General features: G+C 39.8%; 2 protein-coding genes across 7 annotated transcripts; one reads left to right on the forward strand and one right to left on the reverse strand.

Moving 5' to 3' along the window:
- Positions 1 to 610: 610 nt before the first annotated feature.
- On the reverse strand, positions 611 to 5,961 carry sephs3 (selenophosphate synthetase 3). Its single transcript, XM_062391675.1, has 8 exons — positions 5,601 to 5,961; positions 4,525 to 4,628; positions 3,132 to 3,239; positions 2,816 to 2,970; positions 2,409 to 2,499; positions 2,224 to 2,323; positions 1,791 to 2,003; positions 611 to 1,622 (listed from the first exon to the last, which is right to left on the reverse strand). The coding sequence occupies exons 1-8, from the start codon at positions 5,875 to 5,877 to the stop codon at positions 1,387 to 1,389; spliced, it is 1,284 nt and encodes a 427-aa protein (XP_062247659.1). The 5' UTR covers positions 5,878 to 5,961; the 3' UTR covers positions 611 to 1,386.
- A 5,479-nt stretch (positions 5,962 to 11,440) lies between these two features.
- On the forward strand, positions 11,441 to 26,026 carry LOC133956993 (dual specificity tyrosine-phosphorylation-regulated kinase 4-like). 6 transcript variants are annotated; one of them, XM_062392381.1, is made up of 16 exons: positions 11,441 to 12,056; positions 12,956 to 13,043; positions 13,151 to 15,934; positions 16,140 to 16,280; positions 16,416 to 16,548; positions 17,087 to 17,372; positions 17,485 to 17,648; positions 17,901 to 18,037; positions 18,865 to 19,005; positions 19,140 to 19,275; positions 19,633 to 19,717; positions 19,851 to 20,023; positions 20,131 to 20,191; positions 20,296 to 20,398; positions 21,009 to 21,109; positions 21,601 to 26,026. In XM_062392381.1, the coding sequence occupies exons 3-16, from the start codon at positions 15,879 to 15,881 to the stop codon at positions 21,681 to 21,683; spliced, it is 1,800 nt and encodes a 599-aa protein (XP_062248365.1). In that variant the 5' UTR covers positions 11,441 to 12,056; positions 12,956 to 13,043; positions 13,151 to 15,878; the 3' UTR covers positions 21,684 to 26,026. The 6 variants fall into 6 exon arrangements, 5 of the variants coding, with proteins under 5 accessions (XP_062248365.1, XP_062248366.1, XP_062248364.1 ...); XM_062392382.1 differs by having other exon boundaries at positions 11,441 to 11,950; XR_009921184.1 differs by lacking the exon at positions 11,441 to 12,056 and having other exon boundaries at positions 12,071 to 13,043; positions 21,601 to 22,162; positions 23,156 to 26,026.
- Positions 26,027 to 27,798: the final 1,772 nt, after the last annotated feature.

The following is a 27,798-nucleotide window of genomic DNA, read 5'->3' on the forward strand; positions in this document are numbered from 1 at the left end:
TTGGGCACAAAGATGAACTAATTTGGACTCATGGATGACCTGAATAAAATATGGTGTTCGAAGAGCAAGGTCACGGTGACCTCTCAGGGACACCAAAATTCCTTGAGACAGTTGCTGCTAATCAGCCGCTTCAGAATAATAATGTAAGTTAAAACTTTCAGTCACGTTTTTGCAAAGTCACAAATGACCTATTAGTTTCAGATGAGTTTGTCTCTGTCCTTGTCTTGTTAGATCTTAGTGCAGCTTTTGATACCATTGACTCATTTATCAGATCGATTCCAATTTAAACAAATTAACGAGTCATCTGAGCGCACTAAAGTTAATCATAGGGTTCCTCAGGGTTCTGTTCTTAGTCCAATTTTATAAACATTGTAAATTTGCATTGCTATAAGGACGATACCCAGTTGTACTTGTCAATAAAACCAGAACAAAGTAATACGCTACCTAATCTTCAAGCATATTTAAAGGCCTTGAAGACCAGAATGACCTGCAATTTTCTCTCATTGAACTCCTACAAATGTATTCCCTTCCATGAGCACCAGTGGTTTTCACGGACACTCTTTTTATGAGTGAACATTTGTTCCCACTACACTCACACAGACAGCCAGTGTTTCATTCTGAGTTGATGATGGTTTTTATTGATTATTAAAAAGGAAACCTACAAATGCAGCTTAAGACCTCCAGCAGGTCCGACCACAATCCAAAGGCAAACATCCACTCCACCTGTCCCCGCTGGCCGGGGTTTAAAAGGTAGAACTTCATCAATAAGGAAAGGTGGGAGGGACTTAGTGCTGGACGGCCAATCAGCTGACAAAGACAGACATTCTGAGCACCACCCAGCTGGTCCAAAGGAAGCTGCTCAAGCCTTCCTTCGGGCGTGTGGGCAGAGCCAGGTGCCGGGGCCAATGAACCTTTTTTTATCCACATTATACATTCATCAACATGACATTACCAAAAAAAGTCAAGAAAAACCTCTGCTCCACTTTCCCACTACAAAGCACCCCAGTCACACCATAAAATATTCAAACACACACACAGTTACACTCAATTTTCCTCACTAACTGATTTTTTGGAAAGATTGATGTTGAATTATTTTCCTCAAGAATAGCATCTTATTTTGCCTTCAGATAAATTATATAAAGTCACCATGATTTAAGGAAAAGTGCCAATTTAAATAAAATGGGGTTGGGAGGGCGAGTACAGCATACCACCCTGATTTATATTTCCTTCCAAAGATGGATCAATAGTGTCTTCTCCCACTGGAAAAGATAAGTGATTTTTGTCTGTGCTCTTAGCAATTTGATTGAAAAGGGGACAAGATGGACAGCAACGTCACACACACCCTTGCACACATATGAAGGACCAGTGTCAGTGGAGCAACAGTGTCTATGACAAATTGGGGCTGGGAGAAGGGCTGGTGGAGCTGTCCTGATTGGCTGCCTGGCTTCCTCGTGGTGGAACCTCGATAATGCGGGGCTTGTCAATGATGCGAGCATGGCGGTCGCCTTTCTCTACGATTCCAATTATCCACGCCCCTGAGCCTCCAGCTCCGGAGCTCTGGCTCTTCATCTCGGAACAAAACTTGGCCGCCTGCTCTCGGGGTAGACACACCAGCAGCCCACCTTTAGTGATGAGGAGGAAGAGAGAGATTTTAGTTCAATATATAGATTATCACTTCAACCATTTGAATTAAACTTCAAATCAACTTTGATTGGGGAAAAAATGCATTGCTAACATGCTCAGTGAAAGACACAACAACATTTATTGTGCATTACTCTCAGTGTTCATACCAGAAGTCTCTGCTGATGTGCCCTGAATAAGGTTGAAAAGGTTGCCACAGGCTTTACTGATGGCAGTCATCTTGGCTATGATTGGCAGGTTGTGGATGACAAAGGCCACCTCATTTCGTTGCTGTGCCGCCAGGTTGTTGGCATGACCCAATAACCCGAAACCTGTCACGTCTGTTGCAGCGTGGGCCTGGAACTTGTGCATTAGGCCTGCCGCTGGAGACACAAATATGAATATGAGCCCAATAACACAAAAAGTGGACCAAATCTATAGAAATAATTGTAGGTTAATGTTCAATTTATGATTTGCCATTGAGTATGAATTCAGATCAGAGGTGTGGCATAAAAAATAACCTCTCAGATGCAAATTAAATGAATACATTTCCATTTGCAGTGAGCACTGCAGGCATGACCATGACCACAAATTGCAGGGTACCTGTGCGGTTTAGCGTTCCCATGGAGAACATGGCTTCCTGATAGGCCTCTTTTACTTCCTCTTTGGTGACAACTAGTTTGATCTTGTTCCACCTCTCAGGCTGATGAGTTACAGAGAAGGAAAATGTCACCATTTCATGTCAACGATCAAGATAGTGCTGATGTGAACTGAATTGAGTGACTTACTTGATCCAGCCACTGGTGAGCATTCACAGCCACCTGTGTCCCCAGAGGTTTAGTCAGGACCAAGACGTCACCTGGTACTGCACCGTCCGGCCTGGATAAACAAACAAATACGCTTTTTAAAATGTGGCTGTTATGGCCCTGTTACTGTTACTTAGCCTTTATGATATTTATGAGTCCAGTGACTGTAAATAAACATGATACATGCATCTCATCTTCCTCCCAAAGATGATAAAATATCCTGATCAGTTGCTGCTATCAACTGGACTGGTGACATAATTGATAAATAACGGTGTAATAAGAACTACTCAAAATTGTACTTTTATTTTAGAAAATGTATTTGGCGTGTGAGAGCACACATTGCAACAGAATATGACGTCAACAAGTTAACAAAAATGTTTATGACTCACATGATGAACTCGTTCGGCTGGCAGACGACTGATGCTACTCCTCCTACGATGATCCAGGGGTTGATCACAGTCTGGCCACCTGTCACAGAAGTACCCCCCTCCTCTGCCGCATCACGAAACCCTTGAATCATCAGCGGCATTACTCGCTCACGATCCTGTGTGGTACACGTACATACAGACTGTATTGATTTGTGACAAGAGATCTTAGAGATACTGAAATATATACCTGTGAGATTAATAGAGGATAAAGAGCATCGGCATAAATAATGAAATGAAAGACATTGTGGCAACCAGCTTTGAATACATATAGCAGTACCTTGTCATTCATCTTCTGGCTGACGCTCAGCAGCATCAGCATGTTGTCACATTCTGTTATACCCATGGCATAGAGATCACTGAGGACGTTAGCGCAAGCTATCCTGCCCTGAGAGACGGACAATGAGACACAGAGAGAAAGTGAGAGACAGAGAGCAAAAAATGGTCAGGCATTTTTTCACTGTTTCTGTATCTTACAATTTTCTAATTATGAAGAAGGACCGTCAGGCTTGAACCAAATTTTTCTGCAGCACCTCATGAATTATATCACATCTTTTCCTTTCTACTATTATCAGTTGTAGTGCTTATCTAATAACGGCAGTGACAAAGAATGTGAAGAACTGCACACACACACCCCACATAACTGTGGCTGAGAGGTAGAGTGGTCGTCCTCCAACCTGGGAGAGGCGGTGGACTAGTGGCAGAAAGATGGACTATGGGCAGAAAATCCGACGGTGGTCTCTGGTTCGACTGACAACAAAATAAACATACCTGGATGGACAAAACCTGGATCTGTTGCCCACTGTCTAAGTGACCCTGAGCAAGGCACCTTACTCCCCCAACACCTGCTCCCGAGAGCAAATTTCCCCCCATTTGTATGTCGTGTGTGTGTGTGCGACCAATAAATGTATCTTCTTCTTCTTCTGAAGGACAGTGGTTCGATCCCCAGTCTGACCCATCTTGGGCAAGATGCTGACCCCTGAATGGCCCCCCCATAGAATAACTAAGTGCTGCAATAAGATGCACTGTATGAATGTGTGTGTGAATGGGTGAATGTAAAAACTGTTATGTAAAGCGCTTTGAGTGGTCATCAAGACTAGAAAAGCGCTATATAAATACAAAACCATATACCATACTTTTGATTTAACTCACATACAGACAGTATAATTATGTATGTAAGAAAATGTTTTGATTTTTCATTGACAGCCTAAATTTCTTGTGTCCTTGTAATTCTTTTTGTTTAAGGGTACACATCCTCCTTGGGAGAACAGCGCAGAACCCTGAGTAACCAAGTACAATATTACATAATGAATAGTGTCTCAAGTATGCAATATCATGATCATATTCAAATTGACACTAAAGGTGATTTTAAAATGCACATGCCAAAGAATAACAACAGTCTGTCTGTTGTTTGATTTCAACATTAATTCAGTGAATGTTTAGGGAAGTCTTGTTGTGACACATTCAGATCGAAAAGAGTTTTTCATAAGATTATGAGTGGGCTGATATTTTTCTGTAGTAATTGTGCAAGCTTCACTGTTTTTGTGTCTAGCATATATCTAACACCGTGGCACCGATAAGAGCAGTGACCTTGTGTTGCCTCCTGACCTGATCCACTTAGACTGACGTGTCTGTGAAGGCCTCATGCAGGTAAACACCAGCGAGTGACTCACCATCATGTAGGGATCCTCCACCAGAGGGTAGAAAAAGTCTGTGGTCTGGACCAGTGAGAGTCCTCCATGTCTCAGGGGAATCACACAGCAGTCCATCCCCACACCTGGAAACACACCACAGTGAGGAGGAGGGAGACAAGTTACATTACATTACATTACATGTCATTTAGCTGACGCTTTTATCCAAAGCGACTTACATTTTTAGAACACTCATCATTTTATGAGGGGCCATCTAGGGGTTCAGCCTTCTTGTTGCAGAGCACCCGCTCTATCCCCTAGGCCACGCTCTCCCCTAAAGTGATGACAATGCAGCAACCTTGCAAAAAACTATTTATCTAGATTCTTAAAGAGTTAGAATACTTCTTCTGTAGTACTTGAGCTGTACGAGTTTGCATGTGCATCATGTGAACGGTACAGAGGTCTCGGTGCTCATTCAGTGTTCCTACTTACTCTTCTCCTGTAAAGACACGGAACTAAGCGTAGAATCAGGTTTTATTGCCAAGCAAGTTTACACATACAATAAATCTGCCCAGGTGTATTTGTGTAAATATACATACGAAGACTATATAAAAATAGGAAGCAAAGATGAAATATAAAGAATACATTAGCACCAGGGGAGGAATTGTGCAAGACGTTATGTCAGAGTCTTCACTCCGGCTTATGACACTCATTTACGAGAAGAAATGCTGGATCACGAACATGACCTTTGAACTCAATGTACCAATGCCATTGCAATGAATTATTTCTGCTGAATCATGCTTACACATGAGTAACTCGCGACTCGTAGGACTCGTGTCATTGCTTGTATCTGTTATTCGCATTTACGTAGTAGCTTAGCGACAAATTACCAATGTATTTAGTTGAAGTGTTCACACGTTTAATAGGTATGGACAATTAAATGATTGGTTGTAGCCCCCAAAGCTGCCAATCTATCAAATGAATTGCAATTACTTCACATAAGCTAGCAGGGTTAGCCGCATTTCCGCTAGCTAATTGACGTGAACCAGAAGCCCTGACAGGGTGTACTGTGCAGGGCATGAGAAGCGATCTGTGCTGACTCCGAATGTGATCCTCACCGAGTCGGGGCCCGGGCAACTGTTGGACGAACTCCGATGCTTGGTCTCCGGCCTTCCGTGTCGCGTCAGCCCGGTCCGGCTCCAGTCCCGCCAGGAGTTTGAGCAGAGCCTCCTGCGGGACCTTGCAGCCTCATCCCTTCAGGTCCGAGAAGGCTGTGAGACGGAAGCCGCGTTCCAGGCCGTGCTCCTCGGGTTTGAAAGGCTTGTATCCAGGGGGGAAACAGCCCTCCGAGCCAACAACCTCCGACGGGGCAGACGGGGAAGTGGAGACCGACATGTTTGCCTCAACACAACCTCAGACACACGACGCTAGTCCCCGGACGCTGGCAAACAAGGACCCGACGATGAATGGAGCGTGTGTCCGACCAAGAAAACGGGAAACCAACGCGACTTCCTGTTGTAACTTTCACCGTATAAATCCCATTGTATGTTATTAAACAAAAGCATCATTAAACAATCATGACATGTTACATTAATATAAAACTTGATTTTTTATTTTATTACAATATTAAAATTCAACCCATAGCGACGGCATCGTCGTCAGGGGCACAGGAACAAACGTCTTATTCTGAAGGAGTAATTGACAAGTCCTGTTTCCTGTGTGTCGCTGTTTGACTTGACACAGCACATGACGGTGGTTCTACACAGACTGTATAAACACGTTGGACACAGTACAAACCACGAGTGGACTGTGACTATTGCATAAAGACACAGAGACTAAATAGCATTGAAGAGCAGAACAAGACAAGTCGGACACTGTGTTTCCCGTGTGATTTCAGTGAGCCGGGAAGCTTTTTATATTGAAGTATACATTTGACAAAATATGTCAGTTAACTTGTGTCATATATAAGCGCTATATTGAGCTGAACACAATGTATACAACTATAGAACAAGTGAGTGTAACTCCCCCTCGCTCCCAGACAGAATATCGATTGTGTTATTGTATGTCATTCCATCATTATCGTTCAGCTAATGAGGAACTTATCTGCTTGTATACAATTTTTTTTTCAAATATCCTTCTTTCTTTGTTGGGTTAATTTGCGTCTGGCAACCCACATCAAGGTGCATAACTGCTATCTACTGCTGTACTTCTCTTTCCCTTTTCATTACTTCATACCCCCTAAAAAAGCTTTCTTCATAATACCAAGGCTGGCGGAGAGGAAGTAGAAGACAAGGACACAGTAGGCGGCGGTAATGCACCTTGATGTTGGTGAGCACCCACCAATAAACTGAACAAAGAAGGATTTTAGAGTGGTGGCATCATGCAAGGACCTGGGGAAATGCATTTATGACATTTGTTATGACCTGCAGCCCAGGTGAAAACCCAGCTGATGAATGAGTCTCCCCTCTTCTCAGCTCCCAAGAATCACCAGCAACAAATTATTGCAGTTTTATTAAAAGTTTATTCAACACTGTTTTTGCTTCATGTGGGCCAAAAAGACAAGCAACCTATTCGTACCTATTTTAATTAAGGAAACAAAAAGACAAGGTACTAACCTTACTCCTAATCCAAAAAACAGTAGAAAACAAGGGTAAAACAAAGAAGCTACCCTACCCACATACCAAACCGGGCTTGTACATCAAGTAACAGATCTTAACACATTTCACAAGGTACTATTCTGGCTGGCAGTGGCAAAAGGAGAGACCGCAGGAGCTGGTGGGAGCCGACATTTTAACCGGCAATCTTGGAGGCTGGAATCTATTGGCTCCCTGGAAGCACACCTACACAGTCAATCATTCACTCAGTTAGTCACTGAGCCAAACAAACCTGCAGTCCATCACACACAGGCACCACAGGAAAGAGAGAAAGAGAGAAACAGGCAAAGTCGATTATAGCAAATTCACCAATGCCTAGGACATTTCATACAACCTCAGAGTCGTAACAACTACCTAAAGACCCAGAAATCGAACATTTCTCCTCTTAAGAAATGTTCAATTTCATAGCGAAAACAAACTGCATCATCCATAACTTTATTTTTCCCTCTCTTATGCCAATTTGTTATATTAACATTCTGCAGAGACCAATGCATTAAAGGCTGGTTGTTGTCATGTATTTGGGACAGGATCACTAAGGGGCTCAGAGACAGTTTCATCCCCCAGGCCATAAGATTTTTAAACTCCTCCAAACTGCAATAACTCCACTAAATAAGCACCATGGCATATTTGCACTATTGAACAAAATTGCAGTACTGTTTTTTTGTTCAGCTGTATATATATATATATATTTAGATATCGAATATTTTATTTCATATTTTAAATTTTTTATATTCTAGTTTACACTATTTTTTTTTTTTTTTTTAATTCTTGAGCATTGTTAGAAGAGAGCCTGTGACTCAAGCATTTCATTGCCAGCGACTGCTTAGTTTTTAATTGAAGAGGCAAAAAAAACATGTTGTTGAACTACAGCAAAGAAAAATAATATAACTCAAAGCAACGCGATAGGGGAGAGTATCTGCAAGAAAGTAAATGCTGTGGGTAAAACTAAAAGAACCACCAATGGAATTAAGAGAAGATGGCAGGACATAAGAAGAAGAACAAAAGAAAAAATAGCTCATAATAAAACCACAGTAAATAGCACAGGTAGGGGGCCAGTGGAAGACATGCCTTTGACCAATATTGAGCAGCAGTTAAAAAACCCTGTTCTCTCCGTTTTCTTCCATGCCGTCTACTCCCCACCACAATAACTACAGCCATGTGCATAATGCGGTCCCGATTGGCACTTACCTTTCAAACGTGTGTAAAATATATATATGCCGTCACAATAACCGCAATTATTTCCGGGATTTGTAAATCACAATGCGTGTGAATTGTTTGCATCTACTCCTCCCAATATTTTGCGCATTGGGATAGAAATGCAAAAAATTATACAAAACCACCTTTTTCAATAAAACTGTAACATATCCAGCAGGATTCCTTGGACTTGTGATGTGATATTGGTGAGAATATACAGAATTACAGTGAAGTTATTGAATATATTCCATAATCAATATTTCCCAAAATTATGCTAGATCACATTACACAAACGTAGTACTGTAGCTTATCCAGCAGTACTCCCTGGACCTGTGACATAATTTTGGTGATAATATACAGTATAACAGTGAAGTTATGGAATATTTTCCGTGATAAATATTTTCCAAAATTACACAAAACCCAATTTTTCCAAACTGGGTACTGTCGCATATCTAACAGGACTCGTTGGACCTGTGACATGATTTTGGAGAGAATATACAGTATTACAGTTCGTTAATAACCTTCATAACAAAAAATTAGCAAAATTATACAAAACCACATTTTTCAAAACCAAGTACTGTTACATATTCAGCAGGACTCCTTGGACCTGTGACGTGACTTTTGTGAGAATATACAGTATTACAGTGAAGTTATTGAATATATTTCCTAACCATATTTCAAAAAATTATGCATAATCTAAATTTTTCAAACTAAGTACAGAAGCATAGCCAACAGGAGACCCTAAATGTGTGACGTGACATTTGTGATAAATATAGTATTACATTGAAGTTATTGAATATTTGTGTAATATCTATTTTTGGTGTTGCACTTGGAAGAAGGTCCCTGCGCACTAATTTTACAGCAGGCTGTACATAGACACCAATGTTCTGTGTCCATCACGGAGGAAGACTCATATTGACCCAAACTGTCCTGTAGGTGGACAACGAATTTGCCCATCATGAGAACATGTGGAAAAATGCCATCATACTTTCAGTTGCATTTAACCTTAAAAAAAAAACAGCAACAAAAAATAATTGTCAATGGACACAAAATAAAAGGAAAGTGTTGGTAATGGTGATGATTCTCTGTTTTGCCATCAGAGCTTGGTGTTGCTCCTGCTTCAGAGGAGACACATTTTGGAAAGAGCAGGAAAGACTGTCAATCAAAGCAAGAAAGGATATTCAACCCGGAGACCATATTAGGTGGAGAATGAGAGTGAACTTTCAAATGACATTTGATATTCGAAACACTACTATATTCATGTTAAATTAACATATCACCCTAGAAATGTCATATTTGGAGAACAGGATGAAAGAGCAGGGAGTTTACTTTCTGTATTGGAAGCTCCTGCTACAGAGGAGACACACTTTGGATAGAGCCCGATCTCGTCTGATCTCGAAAGCTAAGCAGGGTCGGGCCTGGTTAGTACTTGGATGGGAGACCTCCTTGGAATATCAGGGGTCTCATTTATAACCGTTGCGTACGCACCTTCTCACGCAAACGTTGGGATTTATAAAACAAACTTGACGGGAAAATGTGCTGCGTATTTCCACGCAAACTCTGACGCATGCGTACGAACGTTTTGGAGACGTGAAAGTGACGATGCAGACGTGATACTGCGGTCAAGCGGTCAAGCCAGCCGACACTCGCGTCTCTGTGGTCAAATCAGCCGACACGGAAATTCTACTGCACTCATATACTTACATTTATGGTAAACGCATTCAAACGCCCAGCCCGGGAACGGTAGCTGAGTACTCGAAGTTAGAGGAAGAACACATGTGGGCCTACGTCCGGTTTTCAAAATAAACTGTTGACGTGGAGCCTATAAAAAATGCATAATTGAAAGTAAAATGTATTGGATTATATTCAGAAGAAGTATATATTGTCTTACCTGTGTCATTTTTATGAACAGCATTTTGACTGTATCAATGAAGAGATTTTACTAATTAAAAGTTACACATTTGGAGCTTCCAGTAGGTAATTTCTGGATATTAAGTCCTATAAAAAGACTTTGCCCAATAATTCCCGAGTGAGACTGATATGACTGTGCTCAGGACCTCTCTGACTACCCACCCACTGAATATCAGATATTTTTACTGTACAGATTAAGAGATATTTCAAAGTAAAGTCCAACATGTCCACTGTGGAATAAATAATTGCTGGATATTTCAAAGTGCTAAAAAACAGTTTGCTCAATAATTCCAGAGTGAGACTGATATGATTATTGGGCAAAGTCATATCAGTCTCTCTCTGGAATTATTGAGCAAAGTCTTTTTATAGTACTTTGAAATATCCAGAAATTAACCGATTTGATTGGGCACATGTTTGACTTCACTTTGAAAAATCTCTTAATCTATACAGTAACATTTTTTGATATTCAGTATGTGGATAGTCAGAGAGGTCCTGGACACAGGCAGATCAGTGTCTCTCTGGAATTATTGAGCAAACTGTTTTTATAGTACTTTGAAATATCCAGAAATTAGCTACTTGAAGCAGAACATGTGTGACTTTAATTTTGTAAAATCTCTTCATTGATACAGTAAAACTGCTATTCATAAAAATGACACAGGTAAGACGATATATACTTCTTCTGAATGTAATCCAATAAATGTTACTTTCAATTATGCATTTTGTATGTGCTCCATGTCAACAGTTTATTTTGAAAACCGGATGTTCTTCCTCTAACTTCGAGTACTCAAACGCTCGCCCCCCGTTCCCGTTCTGGGCGGTTCGGATAGGTTTACCATAAATATCAGTATATGGGTGCAGTGTAATTTCCGTGTCGGCTGATTTGACCAAAGAGTTGTGAGTGTCGGCTGGCTTGACCGCAGTGACGTGAGGGTGGTGAACTGAAGCAGATTTTTGATCCAATTCATAATTTACATAAAAACCAACAGCTTAGTTTTGCTCGCGCGACATATCTGCTCCAAACGAGCCTTTTAATTACAAAATATATAAAACAACTTACAGCAAAGTACGTTCAGATTCCATTTAACAGCGGAATTAAAGAGCCGACTCATTAATAGGTATCAGCCAATCACTGCAGTGAATGTGACTGTGCCATCAGGCGCACAGCGCGCACAGAGAACAGAGCGCACAGAGCGCAAAGGAGATCACTTATAAGAAATGAAGACATTTTCCAAATAATATCCCAGAGTGGAGGCAAGGATCCACTGATGTGAGGGAATCGGTCCGATGCTCTAAATGGATAAATACTGTGTGATGTGTGAACTTGAATAGAAGGAGGAGGAGGAAGCGAGGGTTCATTTTTTATCTCACACATTGTCTTATCCACAGCAGCAGCGGCAGAGTATCAGTGTATTTACTTTATTAGTGACATCACTGCTGTCCCATAGAGTCGCTCTTCACCTCCACCTCACTTACAAACACCTCGATGTCAGTGTCAAATTTCACTTCCTCTTCCCATCGCTTGATGCCGTGATGGACACCCATTGGTCAGCGGCATAATTTAATATGCATGCCGTGCTTTGCAGTCACCATTTATGGTTGAATGTGGGCGTGTGGAGGGCGGATTTGGAGGTAGATCCAAATACGAACGTTTGCAGGTGGACTGGCATTTATAAAGCGTCCAGGTCGGAGGACGGCTCGTATTGATTAAAGTAAGTGTAAAGACCTTTTTTCTACCTTAGTACGGTGGGAAAGAGGCGCGTTCTGTGATTTAAGAACGTTTCGCTCGTGACTTATTGATCCTGGAAGTTCGAATCTGTTAGTAAACACCTGCCTTTTGCTTTGAAATGAAAACTGTGCATATTCGGAACCTGCAGAATGTATTATCATATTAACGACGCTAGGCAGACAGAACTTCGCTATAAACTCTGAATGTTGCATTATAAAGAGCAGGAGTGAACCAGTACATTTGTTAAGATGTCGCAGATAAATCGGCACCTCATTTTTTCTGGAACTGAAAAAGTTCAACAGAGAGTGTGTTCCTTTCTATGACGTGTCCCTTAAATATCTCATTATATTAAACTTTCAACCTTGAGTGTTCAAACCCTGAACGTCTCATGTTTCTGTGGTGAAAAACTGTGAGACAGCAGCAGAGTGCAGCATCTTCTCCTGTAGCAGTTTTATTAAAGACAAGCAAAGTGCAGTTTCAACAGACACCTGAGAATTAGAGATCAGCACTCTGTTTGCTGTGTACTGGTGTTATCATGGAAGTTTCACTTTCAGTCACATTTCGTAGCAGTTGTAAGTCAAAGAAACAATAAATACATAAACCTTAATGAGTGGACTAGCCGGAAAAATCCTGACTATGGGCATCACTGGTGTAACTCCACATTAACAGTTGCAGACTACTCAACTTTTCATTTCAGGATGAATATTTGGGTTTGATAGTGTAACAATACGTACAATAATCTCACTTCAGAAACTTCAAACCAGTTTGAGTCTGGGAAGTTCATTGGAATGGTTTCTAATAAAGTACAACATAAAATGAACCCATATACATCAATATATCATTTAAGTGGAATGAAAACAAATAATGAATATAGTCATGATAGACTGTGTAGTGATCCAGGTGTGATGAGTTTAAAGAATCTAAAATAGTTTCTGTATACTAATATGATATGTACACTAGTAACTGTGTATAGTTTGTGTTTGTACAGGAACAGCCCTCACAGACGCTCAATGCTCTTACTGCAGTGACAGAACATTCTCTGATGGGAAACGTACGTCTTGTCGACCACACACACAGTAAGTAAAGAATCCCACCAGACATGGACGTGCCTGGTTTCTTACACTTGCAGTGAATCTGTGGTGCCTCTACATGGTCCTGTGAGAATGTTCCCCTGTCAATCCAGATGTGAATCACAAAACCTTCAGCTGATGCAACCAGGAACAGCTTCAACCGATGCTGAATGTGGAAATGACATTTTGAAAGAGGCACCAGCTGCAATCATCGTTTCAGTGGTTGTTTTGGTGGTTGGTTCATTAGTCGCCTTTTTTTTATGCAAAAGACATTGTGCAGGTACGATGTGTGTGTGTGGTGGAAGAAAATGTTCTCGTGGATGATAAGACCTCTGTCAAGTCATGATGTCGTTGATTGAGAGTTTTTTTTTGGTTTTGTTTCTGTTAAAGAAAAAGATGGAGGCTCTAAATAAATAAAAAACGCTGTGGCACTGGTGCGTGATTCTGCCTGATGGATGCAGGCGAATGGAAGGATGAGGAGGAAGCGAGGGTTCAGCGATGACTGATCAGCTGATATAGATTCTATTGAACTGTGATCTTTGGGCTGAAAAATCTTGTCATTTCGTCCTGTTATAGAGGATTTCTTGGGGACTGGGATGATGGTAGAGCATTTGAAGCAGGAGGGGAATTCACACAGCTTCAGTGATCGGTTGAAGATCTGTGTGAAGATTTGCGCCAACTGGTCAACACAGACTTTCAGGCAGGAGGGTGACACATCGTCTTAGCCTAGTACCTTCCTGATTTTCTGAATGTGAAAGACCAGATTCACATCATTTTCACAGATCCTGCAGGCCGGTGGGGGGTCAGTTTGGAGAGGTGAGGAGGTGGCAGATGATGGAGGTGGTTGTTTGATGTCAGGGCAGTTGGGGGGTGTGAAAGTTGGCTTATAGAAGCTGCAGTAGATAACATTCAGGTCGTCGGTCATGTGTGGTGATTAAACTTTATTCTAATCAATGCTGTGAATACTTATTTTGCTGATGTGCTTCCATTACATGTGGCATCTATTTCACTTTTGTCCTTCCTAAGAGGTATCCCTCACATGTGGCTCTCTCTGAGGTTTCAAAGTACTTTTGAAGCTGATTAAAGGTTTTTCTTGGTAGATTTTCTTTACTATTGTTGAGGGTTAAGGGCAGATGATGTCAAACCTTGTTAAGCCCTATAAGACAAATTGTGATCTGTGAAAATGGGCAATACAAATCACATTTGATTGATTGAATAAGGTCTAAACATTTGCTCATTCGAATATATTACAATATTTTCAGGCAAGCATTTCTTAAACTCCTCAAGTTGCACTCTCAAGTTCCTAAATCTGAAATTTGTTTCGATAGCATGACACCATTTATCAGATAATGTGCTCTTTTCATTTACAAACTTGCCATAAATTTGGTTGACAGCATGTTTACAGAACATGAACCAAAGCTGGTAGATTTTACCTTCTCATAATCTAGGATCTGGTCTAGATTAAGGCTGTTAGATACTTACTGCGCTTTACCTTGTAATTTGCATTGCAACAATATTGACCACTGTCACTAACAACACACATCCTTTGGCCAGTGTAAAGCATACAAGAATAGGAATCAACTTCTGGTTCTCTGAACGGAGATACAAGTGCCATATGTCTGCTGATATCAATGTGAGGTGGGGAAAACTGCATTGCATTGTCCTGAGCTTTTTTGGCATTTAAAGGCACTTGTACTTTATAGAAATTGGCAACACCACTAATCTGCCTTTTTACACTTTTTAACAGAGGAGTCTGTGGTAAAATCATCTAACTGAAACTCCATACTAACTGTACAAAGACAAAATACTGGCAACTGATGCAAAGGACATTTCATATGACCTTGGGGTCTCATGACAAATCACATGCCTTTGATCTTATCAAGGAGAGTCCTTTGACCTGCTCATCAAAGTGATTCAGCAGGTCAACATTCACATTACATTTACGTTATATTCCAAACGTCGCCTCTATTCAAAAGTCACAACTTAAATACAGCCAACCAACCTATTGAACTCAAATCTGTTAACAAACCAATGGTCAACATCCAGCCCATAACCTTAAATCCTAGAAACAGTCACCATGGGCTGTACGAAATCCTGCAGGGAAGAGAAGAGGTACCCACTGGGGACCAGCTCTCATTTACATACTTTTATGAAACCAACCATCACTTACTTGCGGAAAACACAGACATTTGACACAACCTCAACAACCATGACTCCAGAATGTAAGGGCTTTTTGTATTGTTTCTGTATTTGTTATTAGATACTCAGATTGGGGTCTTTTCTGATTTCCTTGTGAGAATACGAGAAAAATCTACATGTTTCCGAATGAGCAGATGTTCTGAGAAATTTCAAGAAATACTTGACAAAATACGAGCAGAAGGAAATCAAGGACTACAAACAGGTGTGGTACATTGGAAAGCAGGCCAAAAAGATTGATGCCTCCCAAACTCGGCATTCCAACTCTGGTTATGACACTAAGGAAGGAATCTACAGAGCAGTAAGTGCTTAAGTCTTTACTCTACAGAGAAAAACAAATTTATCAATAGATTATATAAAAACATAAATTTGTAATTCATTATTAACTAGTTACTATTTATTAATATCCGCATAAAATAGTATTGCTTTAGAATTACAATGATTTGAAAAAATACAAACTCATCCCTTCAAAAAGAAGTAGATACGATATTGGATATTGGTTTATTTTTTCCTAGATATAATATGTATAAACTTTCGATGAATATATAACTCTTTAATCCAAAGCTCATCAATGACCACTTGGGCTACCGCTATCAGATCCTGGAGGTGCTTGGGCAAGGCTTCTCTGGACAGATCCTCAAATGCATGGACCACAAGCCCATGCACCTTGTGGCCATCAAGGTCATTAGAAACAAGGACATGTAAGATATTCACAAACTGAGGCGGAATGCTAGAAATCATCAGTCATAAGAATGAGACGTTAATTAAAATCTTATTTCTCAAACAAGTTTTTTCTAAGATCTTGGGTTTAAAACTCTTCGATGTTGCTTGTGTTTATAATGCTTAAACTGGCAATTTTTTCATGTACTTACACTTATGACATACTGTGGTCTGATGGCTTTTCAGTGTTCATGACTTGGCAATGCCTGAAAAGGACATTTTGAAAGCCTTGCAGCAGTTTGACAAGGATAACTCAGCCAACACCGTCTATATGAAAGAGAAATTCTACTTCCGCAGTCACCTGTGCATAATTTTCGATCTCTTTCTGTAAGTTCAGAATACACATTCTCTTTGCTTCCATTGTTTTCTGAGCAGGGAAATACTCAAACTATTATGAGGCAGAATCTTGAATAGCAGAACGGGTTTTTGAGATTAAAGCTAACCTCTCACATTAATTTTCAGTACGGACCAACATGGATCAAACCACACCAACGAGAGTGAATTCACAGTCGAAGAGCTGAAAAAATACACCATGGACATGTTGGAATGTCTAAAGCTGCTTAAGGAGAAGATTGTCCATAGTGACATCAACTCGGTAGGCATAACACCTCAGAAGATTTTGCAGTTATTTTAACCGCACTTAAAATAATTCTAGATAAAGTTTCCTTGAGCAGTACAATAATAATTACAATTAAAGCCCTCAAAAAGCCAATTAATTTGCCTGAATAATAATAATAATAATAATCATTACTATTTCAATAGGGCCTCCCACTGTCAGTGCTCGGGCCCTAAAGACTGATAACCATGTGCCATTATATTTAGAATTTCTAAATGACTAAAGTGTCATTCAAATTATTCTGATGGTGTTGATTTGTGTATGTGGGAAAATGAGATACATAATTGTGGCATATATGTTCAACGTCTCATTGTTAAAGCATGGTAACGGTTTTACTTCTTACCATCTATTTTCAACTTGATTTAGCAGGACAGCATTCAAACCACATTTTTATCAGAAAACTCATTGACTATTTGTATTTCTATGTTACTGAATGTTTTTACTCTCCATCCACTATTGTGGACTGAGTTATTGTTACAATTACAGTTATACACATTCCCTCTGTTTTTGTTCATAGAAAATGTCCCCCACGAAAGGCAAGAGGTCAGTACTGAGCCCAAAGACTAATGCCAAAAACAGGGTCTGTCCTACAGTCCTAATATCAATCGCCAAGGGCTCTCAGAAAACCCAAATTGATTTAAGCCACAAACAGCAATCTGCCCTGCCCGGGGGCAAGAAGAAGAGACCACTGGGGCCCAGCTCCCAGTCACCTACTGTTATGAAACCCACCGTCACTCGCCTGCAGACAACACAGTCAGTCAGCGAGACATCCTCTACCATAAAACCAGCCATGTCTCCTGAATGTAAGAGCTTCTTGGATTGTTTGTTTGTATGTCTTTAAATACTGAGATTAGTCTTTTCTGATTCCCTCGTGAGAACATGATAAAACAAGAGATGTGTTTTCCCAATGTGCAGATATTCTGGACAATTTTAAGGAATACTTGACAAATTATGAGCAGAAAGAAATCAAGGACTACAAACAGGTGTGGTACATTGGAAAGCAGGCCAAAAAGATTGATGCCTCAAAAATCCAGCCTTCCAACTCTGGCTATGACACTAATGACGGAATCTACAGCGCAGTAAGTGCTTAAGTCTTTAATTTACAGAGACACATATATGAATGAAATGATTATATGAAAATGCCAATTCAGTGCAGCTTTAATTTCCATGTATAATTATTATTGATTTAGATCAATAGGATTGTGTAACATTGATTTTAAAAATCCAATCTCATCCTTCTTAAAGAAGAAGATTTAAATCATTATTGGTTTATTTTTTCCTAACATCATAAACATGAACACTCTATAAACCTATAACCTTTGAATCCACAGATTGTTAACGATCATTTGGCCTACTGCTATCAGATCCTGGAGGTGCTTGGGCAAGGCTACTCTGGACAGATCCTCAAATGCATGGACCACAAGACTAATCAGCTTGTTGCCATCAAGGTCATTAGAAACAAGGACATGTAAGAGATTCACAAACTAAGGCAGAATTATACAAATCATCAGTTATAAGAACGAGACGTTAATTTAAATCTTGGGATATATCTTTTAACAATAGCGTTAACATCAAGTTGTTCACGCTGAAATACATTTACAATTTTTTTTCTAAGCACTCAAGTGCATCTTGTATTCTCATGTGGTTGACAGCCCAGTATAAGGTTGTTGATGGACTTTGAATTAAGATTTTTGGATCACAATCAGAATGTGTTGGATGAGCTCATAGGACTTGAAACTATCCTTGACAATGACCAGCACTCCCTTGATTTCTAGAGTGATGGGATTCTCTTAGAAAGATGTCCTCTTCTCCTACCTTCTGAAGTTCTTTGCCCTCAGCCTTATTGACTGTTGTCCCATCATCACTGTTGCTTGACTTTAGCCACATCACTTGAAGTCTGTGGCCTTGTTTACCTGATTAGACTTAGTTCTTCAATTAGCCCCTTCAGCCACTGAGGTATTGACTACCAGCAGAATTTAGGTTGTGTCATGAGGTTGTGCTGTAGTCATCTTTTCCGCTGCCATTTGGTGTCAAATTGTTTAATTGCATGGTATGTTATCAGCGGTATCTGTTGATTATTGAAAAAGTGTGAGACTGTGCAGAAAAGTACAAATATTTATTGCAGCACTCAAGTGGGCATGCGTGGCTCCTCATTCCTAGCAAAGTATGAGAACAACTCATAGATTCAGTCGTATAGGTCTAACACTATTAAATGTATCTGGTGTTTATAATACTTAAAATGACTATTTTTACACGTAATTACACATTACATACTGTGGTCTGATTGTTTTCCAGCATTTATCAGACGGTATTGCCTGAAGTGAAGATTCTAGAAGCCCTGCGAGAGTCTGACAAGGATAACTCAGCCAACATTGTCCATATGAAGGAGAAATTCTACTTCCGCAGTCACCTGTGCATCATTTTTGATCTCTTTCTGTAAGTTCAAAATACACATTCTGCTTGCTTTCATGTTTCTCTCAGCAGGGAAAACTTCAGATATTATTAGGCAGAATCCTGAATAGCAGAATAGGCTGTAGAGATTAAAGCTAGCCTCTCACATTCATTTTCAGGAAGGACCTTCATGAATTATGCCACACCAACAAGATTAAAGTCACAGAGGAAGAGCAGAAGAAATACACCATGGAAATCCTGAAATGTCTACAGCTGCTTAGAGAGACGAAGATTGTCCATGGTGACCTTAAACCAGTAGGCATAACATCTCAGAAGATTTGATTTTTAATCTAGATTATGTTTGCTTGACCAGAGCAACATTTTTTTGTTTATATTTACTGGCCTTACCTTGTGCCACTACACGTAGAATTTATATGATTAAAGGAAGGTTTCAAACTATTAATGACATGGGTTTGTGGGAAAATGAAAGAAAGATAGCATTTTGGTATATTTTGACCACTGGGAGAAGCAAAGCTGTATATGTTTTTTAAAATGTATCAGTTATTTAATTAATTAAATTAGTTATTTACAAATGATTTTAGCTTTGCACACAAAGTGACTGCCCATGGTTATCAAATAATAACTCAATAGCACCTGCATGTTATTTTTCAGGAAAACGTGCTGATCTACAAAAAGGATGATGAGATGCACATAGCAGTCACTGACTTTGGAGGAAGCTACTTTATGACAGAGGACGGTGGGTGAAAGATTTTATTTTTACAATGTGACATGACTGACAGAGACTAAAAGGCATTGCTTGCAAATGTTCTAGCAAAGAAAATACAGAACATATGAACACTCACTCAATCTGTATTAATCTCTTTAAACAGATAGACCTCGTCTGTTCACTAAAGAATACATGTCACCGGAGCTGCTACTTGGCAAAAAGTGTGGACCACCAACCGACATGTGGAGTCTGGGCTGCACCATCGCTGAGCTTCACTGTGGTTTCCGTCTCTTTCATGGACGTGACCTTCCATATGTCTTCAACAGGATAATGGAGGTAATACTCATCATTAAATAATGCTGTATTCATTATAATCAAATTGCTGTCATATTTTAAAAATAATGATGCAACTGTTTCAAATGTTTGAATGTTAATTCCTGCAGGTGCTGGGTGTCCCTCCTCCTGAGTTGCTGAGGGCAGCCCCCAAAAGAAAATTCTTCTTTGGTGAGCAAAAGCATTTCAGACTTTGACCTTCTCCGTTTCCACATACCGTTTTAGCAGTGCAGGGGATTGTAAAACTCACCCACTAATTTGTCTTGGTTATGCAGATTCTGATGGCATCCCATACATCAGACAATGCAGAACCAATCTGGAAACAAAGCTGAACTCTATTGATGTTCATTTCATCAATTTCATTGAGCGCTGCCTTGAGTAAGTACACGCTCTCAGAAACACTCATGAGAATGACACTGTAAAAAGGTCTTACCAGCAACTCTATGAGCAACAGCATCATCTGCTGCCACACATGGTTATAAATTATGTCAATTTCCATGTTTGAGCAATTAAGTGGTTTTCATGTGGAGAAAAAAATCAAGCCTATCAATCTCTTGACCAGAGCTTTGATTGTGACCCATGATGCCTGGCTTCCTGAACCGAAAGAGCTGCCAATATACCTAACCCTGTTTAGAATTGTTGATATTTTAAATGTTTGCTCAATTAATAGTCTTTTTAACTGATCTTCATGTCAGCATTTCTTGGGCTTGATTCTGACAATTAAAGCTGTAACTACCACACTTCTCACAGGTGAATGTGAGACCCCTTTAAGGGTGAGAAGTGAGAATCAAAGTGTCACCATTCTCTTTGTTCAAAGTCAATTAAACTAATTTTAAAGTTGCTATTTTAGGGGTAAACAGTTGCACAGTGCTGCTTTAAGTATAATATATATATAAATGTATATATGTGCGTGTGTAGAATAAAATGTATTCGTTCATTTAGCAAAATTAAGGATCTCTTCAATACATGCATGTATCTCATTCTTTAGATATGATCCAAAAAAGCGCATGACACCAAAGCAGGCCTTGCAGCATCCATGGATTCATGATAAGTTGAAATGTGCAAAGAGAGCTGGAAAAATTATATCAAGTAAGTGTTTAGTCTTCTCATTCCTACAGCACTTAAACAAGACATCAGCAGTAATTATATGGAGCCAATGAGCCACAGCACTGGCAAAGATCTATAGGTTTTAGTGCCATGAAATCTAGACCTGAGATTCATGGTCCCAACAATGATTCATTCTTATGACTGTACTGATATCTGCATTTTAAACTGGCATCATAAGCAGATTAAAGTTTGACTTAAATAATGAAGCGTCAAACCCTAACTTTTTTTTGTAGTGTCACCAGGAGGTCAGAATTAAACTTAGTCCAGTACTTTGGCATATCACCAAATATCAGAACAATTGACATTCACATCAGTGATGTGCATGTGGACATCAGCATTAGCATTGCTGTGCCCGTGTCTCCAGAGCAGAATTGTCATTGCAGAAAAGAACTATCTTGTTTATTTAACAAGATAGTTAAAAATGAAAATGAAATGAAATGTAATTTACCTTCTTCCTGTCCACTTCCACACAGATGCCTCAGTGGCCTCCAGCAACAACACCTTTGCACTGTTGAAAAGGAGAAGAATGCTTTCTCCTCTGCCCAAAAGATTGTAGAACAAACCAGAGGTTTTCAGCATGCTTCTTTCTTTCTCCCACCTCTGCTGTATGCAATTGTTGTGCATAGGACAATAAACTCTTGGATCTTGGATCTTGGATCTTGGATCTTGAATCTTGAATCTTGAATCTTGAATTTCCTGTCCCCATTTCTCCTCTCACCCCAACTGGTGGGTGGATTATTCACATCTAGGTGGGAAACCTGCCCCTGGACCAAAGTTCTTGCTACTATTGGTCACTGTGTGCCTCAGGACCCATGAGGTTACCAGAACAATGAAGACCAAATTCCTCCTCTGCTCTCTCTCTTATCATATCTCCTCCTTCCCTCTCCCTTTTTCATCTTCTCCTTACCCAGCTAGGGAGACATTTTCTTTACCGAAGCTCCACGACCTCCAAGCAGGTCTGCCTGAAGCAGCAAAAAAACTTGCCAAAAAGGCAGCAGCGTGACAGCCGGCTAAAGGACTTCAACATGATAGCATGTAAGGAGACCCAACTATATATTTCGGACATCCGACGTTATGGCACAAAGACAAAATGCAGCGTCAAAGTGCCTACCATTGTGTCATTTGAAGCTGACCAGGACTTGTCTTGTGAGGGTTAATTTGTAGAAACTATTTATAAAAAACATACTGTTATTAAAGATAGACTCACAAGATTTTATTTCGGCTGTACTTGAATTTGAATGAAACGTTAACCTTAATTCTTGCTGTTCTGGGTTTGAATGCACTTATGTAAGTCGCTTTGGAAAAAATCGTCAGCTGTAATGTCATTCTTCTCTAAATTTTCTCCAGTTCCCTCTATCACAGCTCTCTTTTCTTGAAATCTACTGTCCTCTTTCAGTCTGTCAACTTAACTTTTCTTACTTTCTTACTAAACTTAATTCATATATTCTAACTACAGACCTGTCTCTCTCCTTCCCTTTCTTTCCAAAATTATTAATCAACTTTCCTCCTATCTTAACCACAATAATCTTCTTGACCCTCACCAGTCTGGTTTCAAGGCAGGTCACTCAACTGAGACTGCCCTCCTTGCTGTCTCTCAGCAGCTTCACACTGCTAGAGCAGCCTCTCTCTCCTCTGTCCTCATCCTTCTAGACCTCTCTGCTGCATTCGACACAGTGAACCACCAGATCCTTATTTCCTCCCTTCAGGACCTCAGTGTCTCAGGCTCTGCTCTCTTCCTACCTCAATGAACGCACTTATAGGGTAACTTGGAGAGGGTCTGTGTCTGAACCTTGTCCCCTCACTACTGGGGTCCCTCAAGGTTCTGTCCTAGGTCCTCTCCTCTTCTCTTTGTACACCAACTCCCTCGGCTCTGTCATTCACTCACACGCTTTTTCCTACCATAGCTATGCCGATCAGAAACACAGGTAGCAGCGCGAATCACTGCCTGTCTGACCGACATCTCTCAGTGGATGTCTCAACACCACCTGAAGATTAACCTTGACAAAACTGAACTTCTTTTCCTTCCAGGGAAAGACTCTCCCATCCACGACCTGACTATTAACTTTGACAACTCTGTGTTAACCCCCACTCAGACGGCTAGGAAACTGGGCTTAACACTCGACAGCCAACTCTCCCTTACTGCCAACATTACTGCAACAACACGGTCCTGTAGATTCATGCTGCACAACATAAGGAGAATACGCCCCCTTCTCACTCAGAAGGTGGTGCAGGTTCTGGTCCAGGCTCTGGTCATCTCACGTCTAGATTACTGTAACTCCCTCCTGGCAGGTCTACCTGCTCCTGCCATCCGACCTTTGCAGCTCATCCAGAATGCAGCAGCGCGACTGGTTTTTAACCAACCTAAATTCACTCACACTACTCCTCTCCTCCGCTCCCTTCACTGGTTACCAGTGGCTGCTCGCATCCGGTTCAAAACACTAGTACTTGCGTACCATGCTGTGAACGGATCCGGTCCAGTCTATATCCAGGACATGGTCAAACGTTACACCCCACCCCGCTCACTCCGCTCTGCTTCGGCCAATCAGCTTGTTGCTCCCTCACTGCGAGCTAAACACTCATCAAAAACACGACTGTTTTCCGTCCTGGCTCCTAAATGGTTGAATGAGCTCCCCATTGACATCCGGACATCAGAAAGTCGACACATCTTCCGCCGAAAACTAAAAACATACCTCTTCCGACTTTACCTTGAATAAAAAAAAATAAAAAAAAACACTAACAACTTTTTGAAACTAACACTTTAGTAGCACTTAAATGGCACTTACTTATAGCACTTTGTAGTTTTGCTTTATTTGAAGAAATTGTACTTTCTTGATTCTTGTCGTCCTTGGTATGTACCCTCGGGTTTGAATGCACTTATTGTAAGTCGCTTTGGATAAAAGCGTCAGCTAAATGAAAGGTAATGTAATGTAATATTCTCTCTTACTCACTAAAACTCTTACCTCTTAAACGCTCCTTCTGTCTTTATGTTATTTTAACTTTTTCTGCGATACTCACAAACTCATATCTACCTCCAACGCATTGTCTCTGTTTCTTTGTTTTCTCCCTTCCTGCCCATCAGTCAAACTTCTGTTTTTCTGCTCTTAAATCTACCATGTAGTGTTGAGATTCTCTGACCTTAGGATATTGGTCTAATTAGACATTTTCTGGTCATTTTGAGACTGATCATTCTGGGCCTAAGTAGCCTTGCTCTTTTATTGTTGAACAGTTTTGTTCGATCTACAGTTACAGATGACTTTTCTGTTAGAATTATATTCAAGCCAATAAGCTGCCACTTTTGTTAACATATATTTTATCTTGGTGTAGAAACAGTTGAATCTTGAATTCAGTACTGACTTTACTATTTAAATCCACCTTGTGCTCACAATTGTATTTTGGTGTTCAAGATGTGATGCATGTTATTATTAAACATGTAATGGAAATGTATTGGTCCTTTAGTGGGGTCTATGTTGACAAGTGTTGACAGGTAACATTTTTAAAATGTAAAATAATAAGTTACATCAGCTTTAAGTTGAGTTAACAAAAGAACAACTTGAAAGTAATTACAATTAAGAACATTATAAGTTCTATCAACTCTGAATTAAGTTAACAGAAGTACAGTTGCAATCAGAAATATTCAACCCCCCAACAGATTTTAAGGATTTATCAATTACAGTTTTTTCAAAGAGCAGGTTCTGCTTCTTTGATGATTTCTTTATGAGTTGAGTGATACATAAAATCAACACAGAAAATGCATGATGTAGTATTTGTGTGGAAAAGTATATTTAGTTAAGATTATTCAACCCCTTGATGTTTTTAAAGCTATTTGACAGTTTTTATGGCCTAAAGTGGAGTTGAAACATAATTAAGCCTTTGGGAAATCTATATTGATCCTTTATTGGCTTCAGCTGTGAAGCATATATAAATCCCACCCATGAAGGTATTCAAGGTGAGTTGCAACCATTGGAAAGACAAAGGAGCTTCCACAAAAGCTGAGAGAAGAGATTATTTCATCAAACCTGAAGGCCTCGGGTATAAGAAGATTTCCCAAAAATGTATATTCTAAGACACACCATTGGGAGCATTATAAGGAAGTTTAAAACGTATGGAGAAGCTTCAAACCCGCCTAGCCGTGGAAGAACGCCCAATATTTCATCAAGGGCCCTCAGCAACAGTCAGAACAACTAAGAGAAACCCCTGTATGACTGCAAGACACCTACAGGATGACCTGATGAAGGCTGGTACAAGTGCTTCAGTGGAAACAATAAGACATGCATTCAATAAACAAGGACTTCAAGGCCGGACTTCAAGATGCAGTCAGCTCTTTACCACAAGGAACATCAAAAGTCGACTAAGACGACTGAGTTTTGGGTGACAGTTCTATGGACTGATGTAACCAAACTGGAACTATTTGGACGAGCGGTATGTCTTGCATGTGAAAGACCAGGCTTATGACCAGGAGAATACCATCCCAACGGTCAAGCCTGATGGTTGGTCATTGATAATGTTGGGTTGTTTTTCTGCCAACATTATCAATATCAGTACAATCTTGATTGTGTACCTGGCATCATGGAATCTCAGAAATACCAGGCCATTTTAAGGAGGAATATGATGCCTTCTGTTAAAGAAGGCAGTTGCAGCACGGAAGCCATCATACATCCCTGAGCTAGGGGCTTTTGCACATGAAAAATGGGCAAAGATTCTGATCGAGAGGTGTAAGAAGCTTGTCAGCACTTACCGAAAACGTTTGTTAGAAGTTATAAAAGGATTTATGGAGGATGGGCCACAAAGTACTGAAGCTGGGAGTTGAACATTTTTCATTTGAACATCAAAGTTAAGTTAACTTCTGTTGTCAAAATCATTCAAATTTATCAATAAATAATTATTTATTATTTATTGTCATTATCTGTCATCCACATCACTATAATGTCTTTTTAGGTGAGGGGGTTGAATATTTCTGATTGCAACTGTGAGAATTGAAGGCAACATTGTCCCTGCGGTGAAAGAGCTGTTAGCTGATTGATCCTCAGATTTAAAAGGCAGCAGCAGAGCTGCCACAGAGAGACACTCGAGACAAACATGGTAAGAGACACTAAGAGACAGCTGCCAAGCCAAGGTGCCAGCAGAAAGTGCTCTGACTTATGTTTGGTTTGGAATGTTTCCTCACATTAAGGAAGAAATAAAATGCTGAAAAGCAAAATGGTTTGTCTCTGGTTACGGTGGCATCGACATGTGCCACAGTATCATTTAAAGTTACACCAACTAGGAGTTGAGTTAAGAGTTGCAAAATTGTTAGTTGATTTCAATCCCCCATCTTAAATATAGACCATTCCATTCTACAAAATGTAAGCAATAATAATAAATTGCCTAATGAATAAGTTATACTCATCCTTTCTAAGACTTGCCTGACTATACGCTCTCTTGTTCGCACAGAGCACAGAAAGCGGAGTGCGCATTCAGCTAAGGAGCGAGCTCAGACTGAGCGGTCTGTGGCGCAGTAGTAATTTGGAGTGCAGCGCATTATCTGCATCATTATATATCTGTGTGACTTCTCTACTATTTTCTACTTCTATTGGTGGGTTCCTCACTATTATGTATATATGGGTAGATGAGGATATATATTGTTCATATGGATGTGTGTAGTGTGCATGCATGTGCCTTTACGTAGTGTGTATGATTGTAAAGTTGCACTGTTTATCCCTTCCATAATTCTTATCATTGTTACATTTTGTATAATTTCTTCTTGTAGATCCACACGCATTCCCACCCATATCCTTTAGAGAGTGAAGTCGTCCGGGCCGTGTTTTAGCAGACACACTTCAGAATCAGAATCAGAAAGTATTTATTGCCAAGTAGGTTTACACCTTCCAGGAATTTGCTCTGGTTATTGGTCCATACAATGAACATAGAAACATAAAAAGACAATAAATACAACACACATAAGAAGTAAATACTGAATAAATATATATTAACTTTTTGAGTTAAGGTTGGAGTTTGGCAAACTTGGAGCGGGATGGAATCAGAACCGGCTAAAAAGAATAAGTTCATCATATACAGTCCTTACATCAAGTCTCAGCAACACTGAGGGTTATCAGGTCAGTGGGTCAAATGGGCTTCACACATACTCCAACTCATCAGGCTAATTAACAGTAAATGATTGTAGTGATGTCACATCCCTACATGTGATATTATACAGCTAAATATTCTCAGTCTTGTAAATAATTTGTTAAAACATACAGTATAATTTCTCTGGGGAGAAAGATTAACATCACCTATGAAAAACATGAGTTTGTAATAAAATTCTGCAGCTTCTACTAGATATAGATAGATAGATTACTTTATTCATCCCCGAAAGGAAATTAAGTCGTCATAGCAGCCGGCACATTTGAATACAATAAAATACAATACAATAGAATAAAATATAAAATATAAAATATAAAATATAAAATATAAAATATAAAATATAAAATATAAAATATAAAATATAAATTAAAAATATTGTGGTAGAAAGAATAAAAACAGATACACAAGATAAATGGGTAGATAAGGTGCAGTGGCAGATGATGGTAATAGTACTGATGATATGATGGTAATGTTATTGTTAGACAGTATATAAAAAATAGTACAGTATATATAGTATATAATATATATTTATATATGAAAGTAATTATACC

This window comes from Platichthys flesus, chromosome 7, assembly GCF_949316205.1.
Source record: "Platichthys flesus chromosome 7, fPlaFle2.1, whole genome shotgun sequence".
Classification (NCBI taxonomy): Eukaryota; Metazoa; Chordata; class Actinopteri; order Pleuronectiformes; family Pleuronectidae; genus Platichthys; species Platichthys flesus.

Excerpts from the sequence above, each read along its gene's own strand:
- LOC133956993 (XM_062392381.1), top strand. The coding sequence starts at position 15,879 with ATGGACCACAAGCCCATGCACCTTGTGGCCATCAAGGTCATTAGAAAC. Across the intron at positions 17,649-17,900 it reads ATGACGGAATCTACAGCGCA|ATTGTTAACGATCATTTGGC; the intron begins GTAAGTGCTTAA and ends TTGAATCCACAG. Across the intron at positions 19,276-19,632 it reads TCCATGGTGACCTTAAACCA|GAAAACGTGCTGATCTACAA; the intron begins GTAGGCATAACA and ends GTTATTTTTCAG.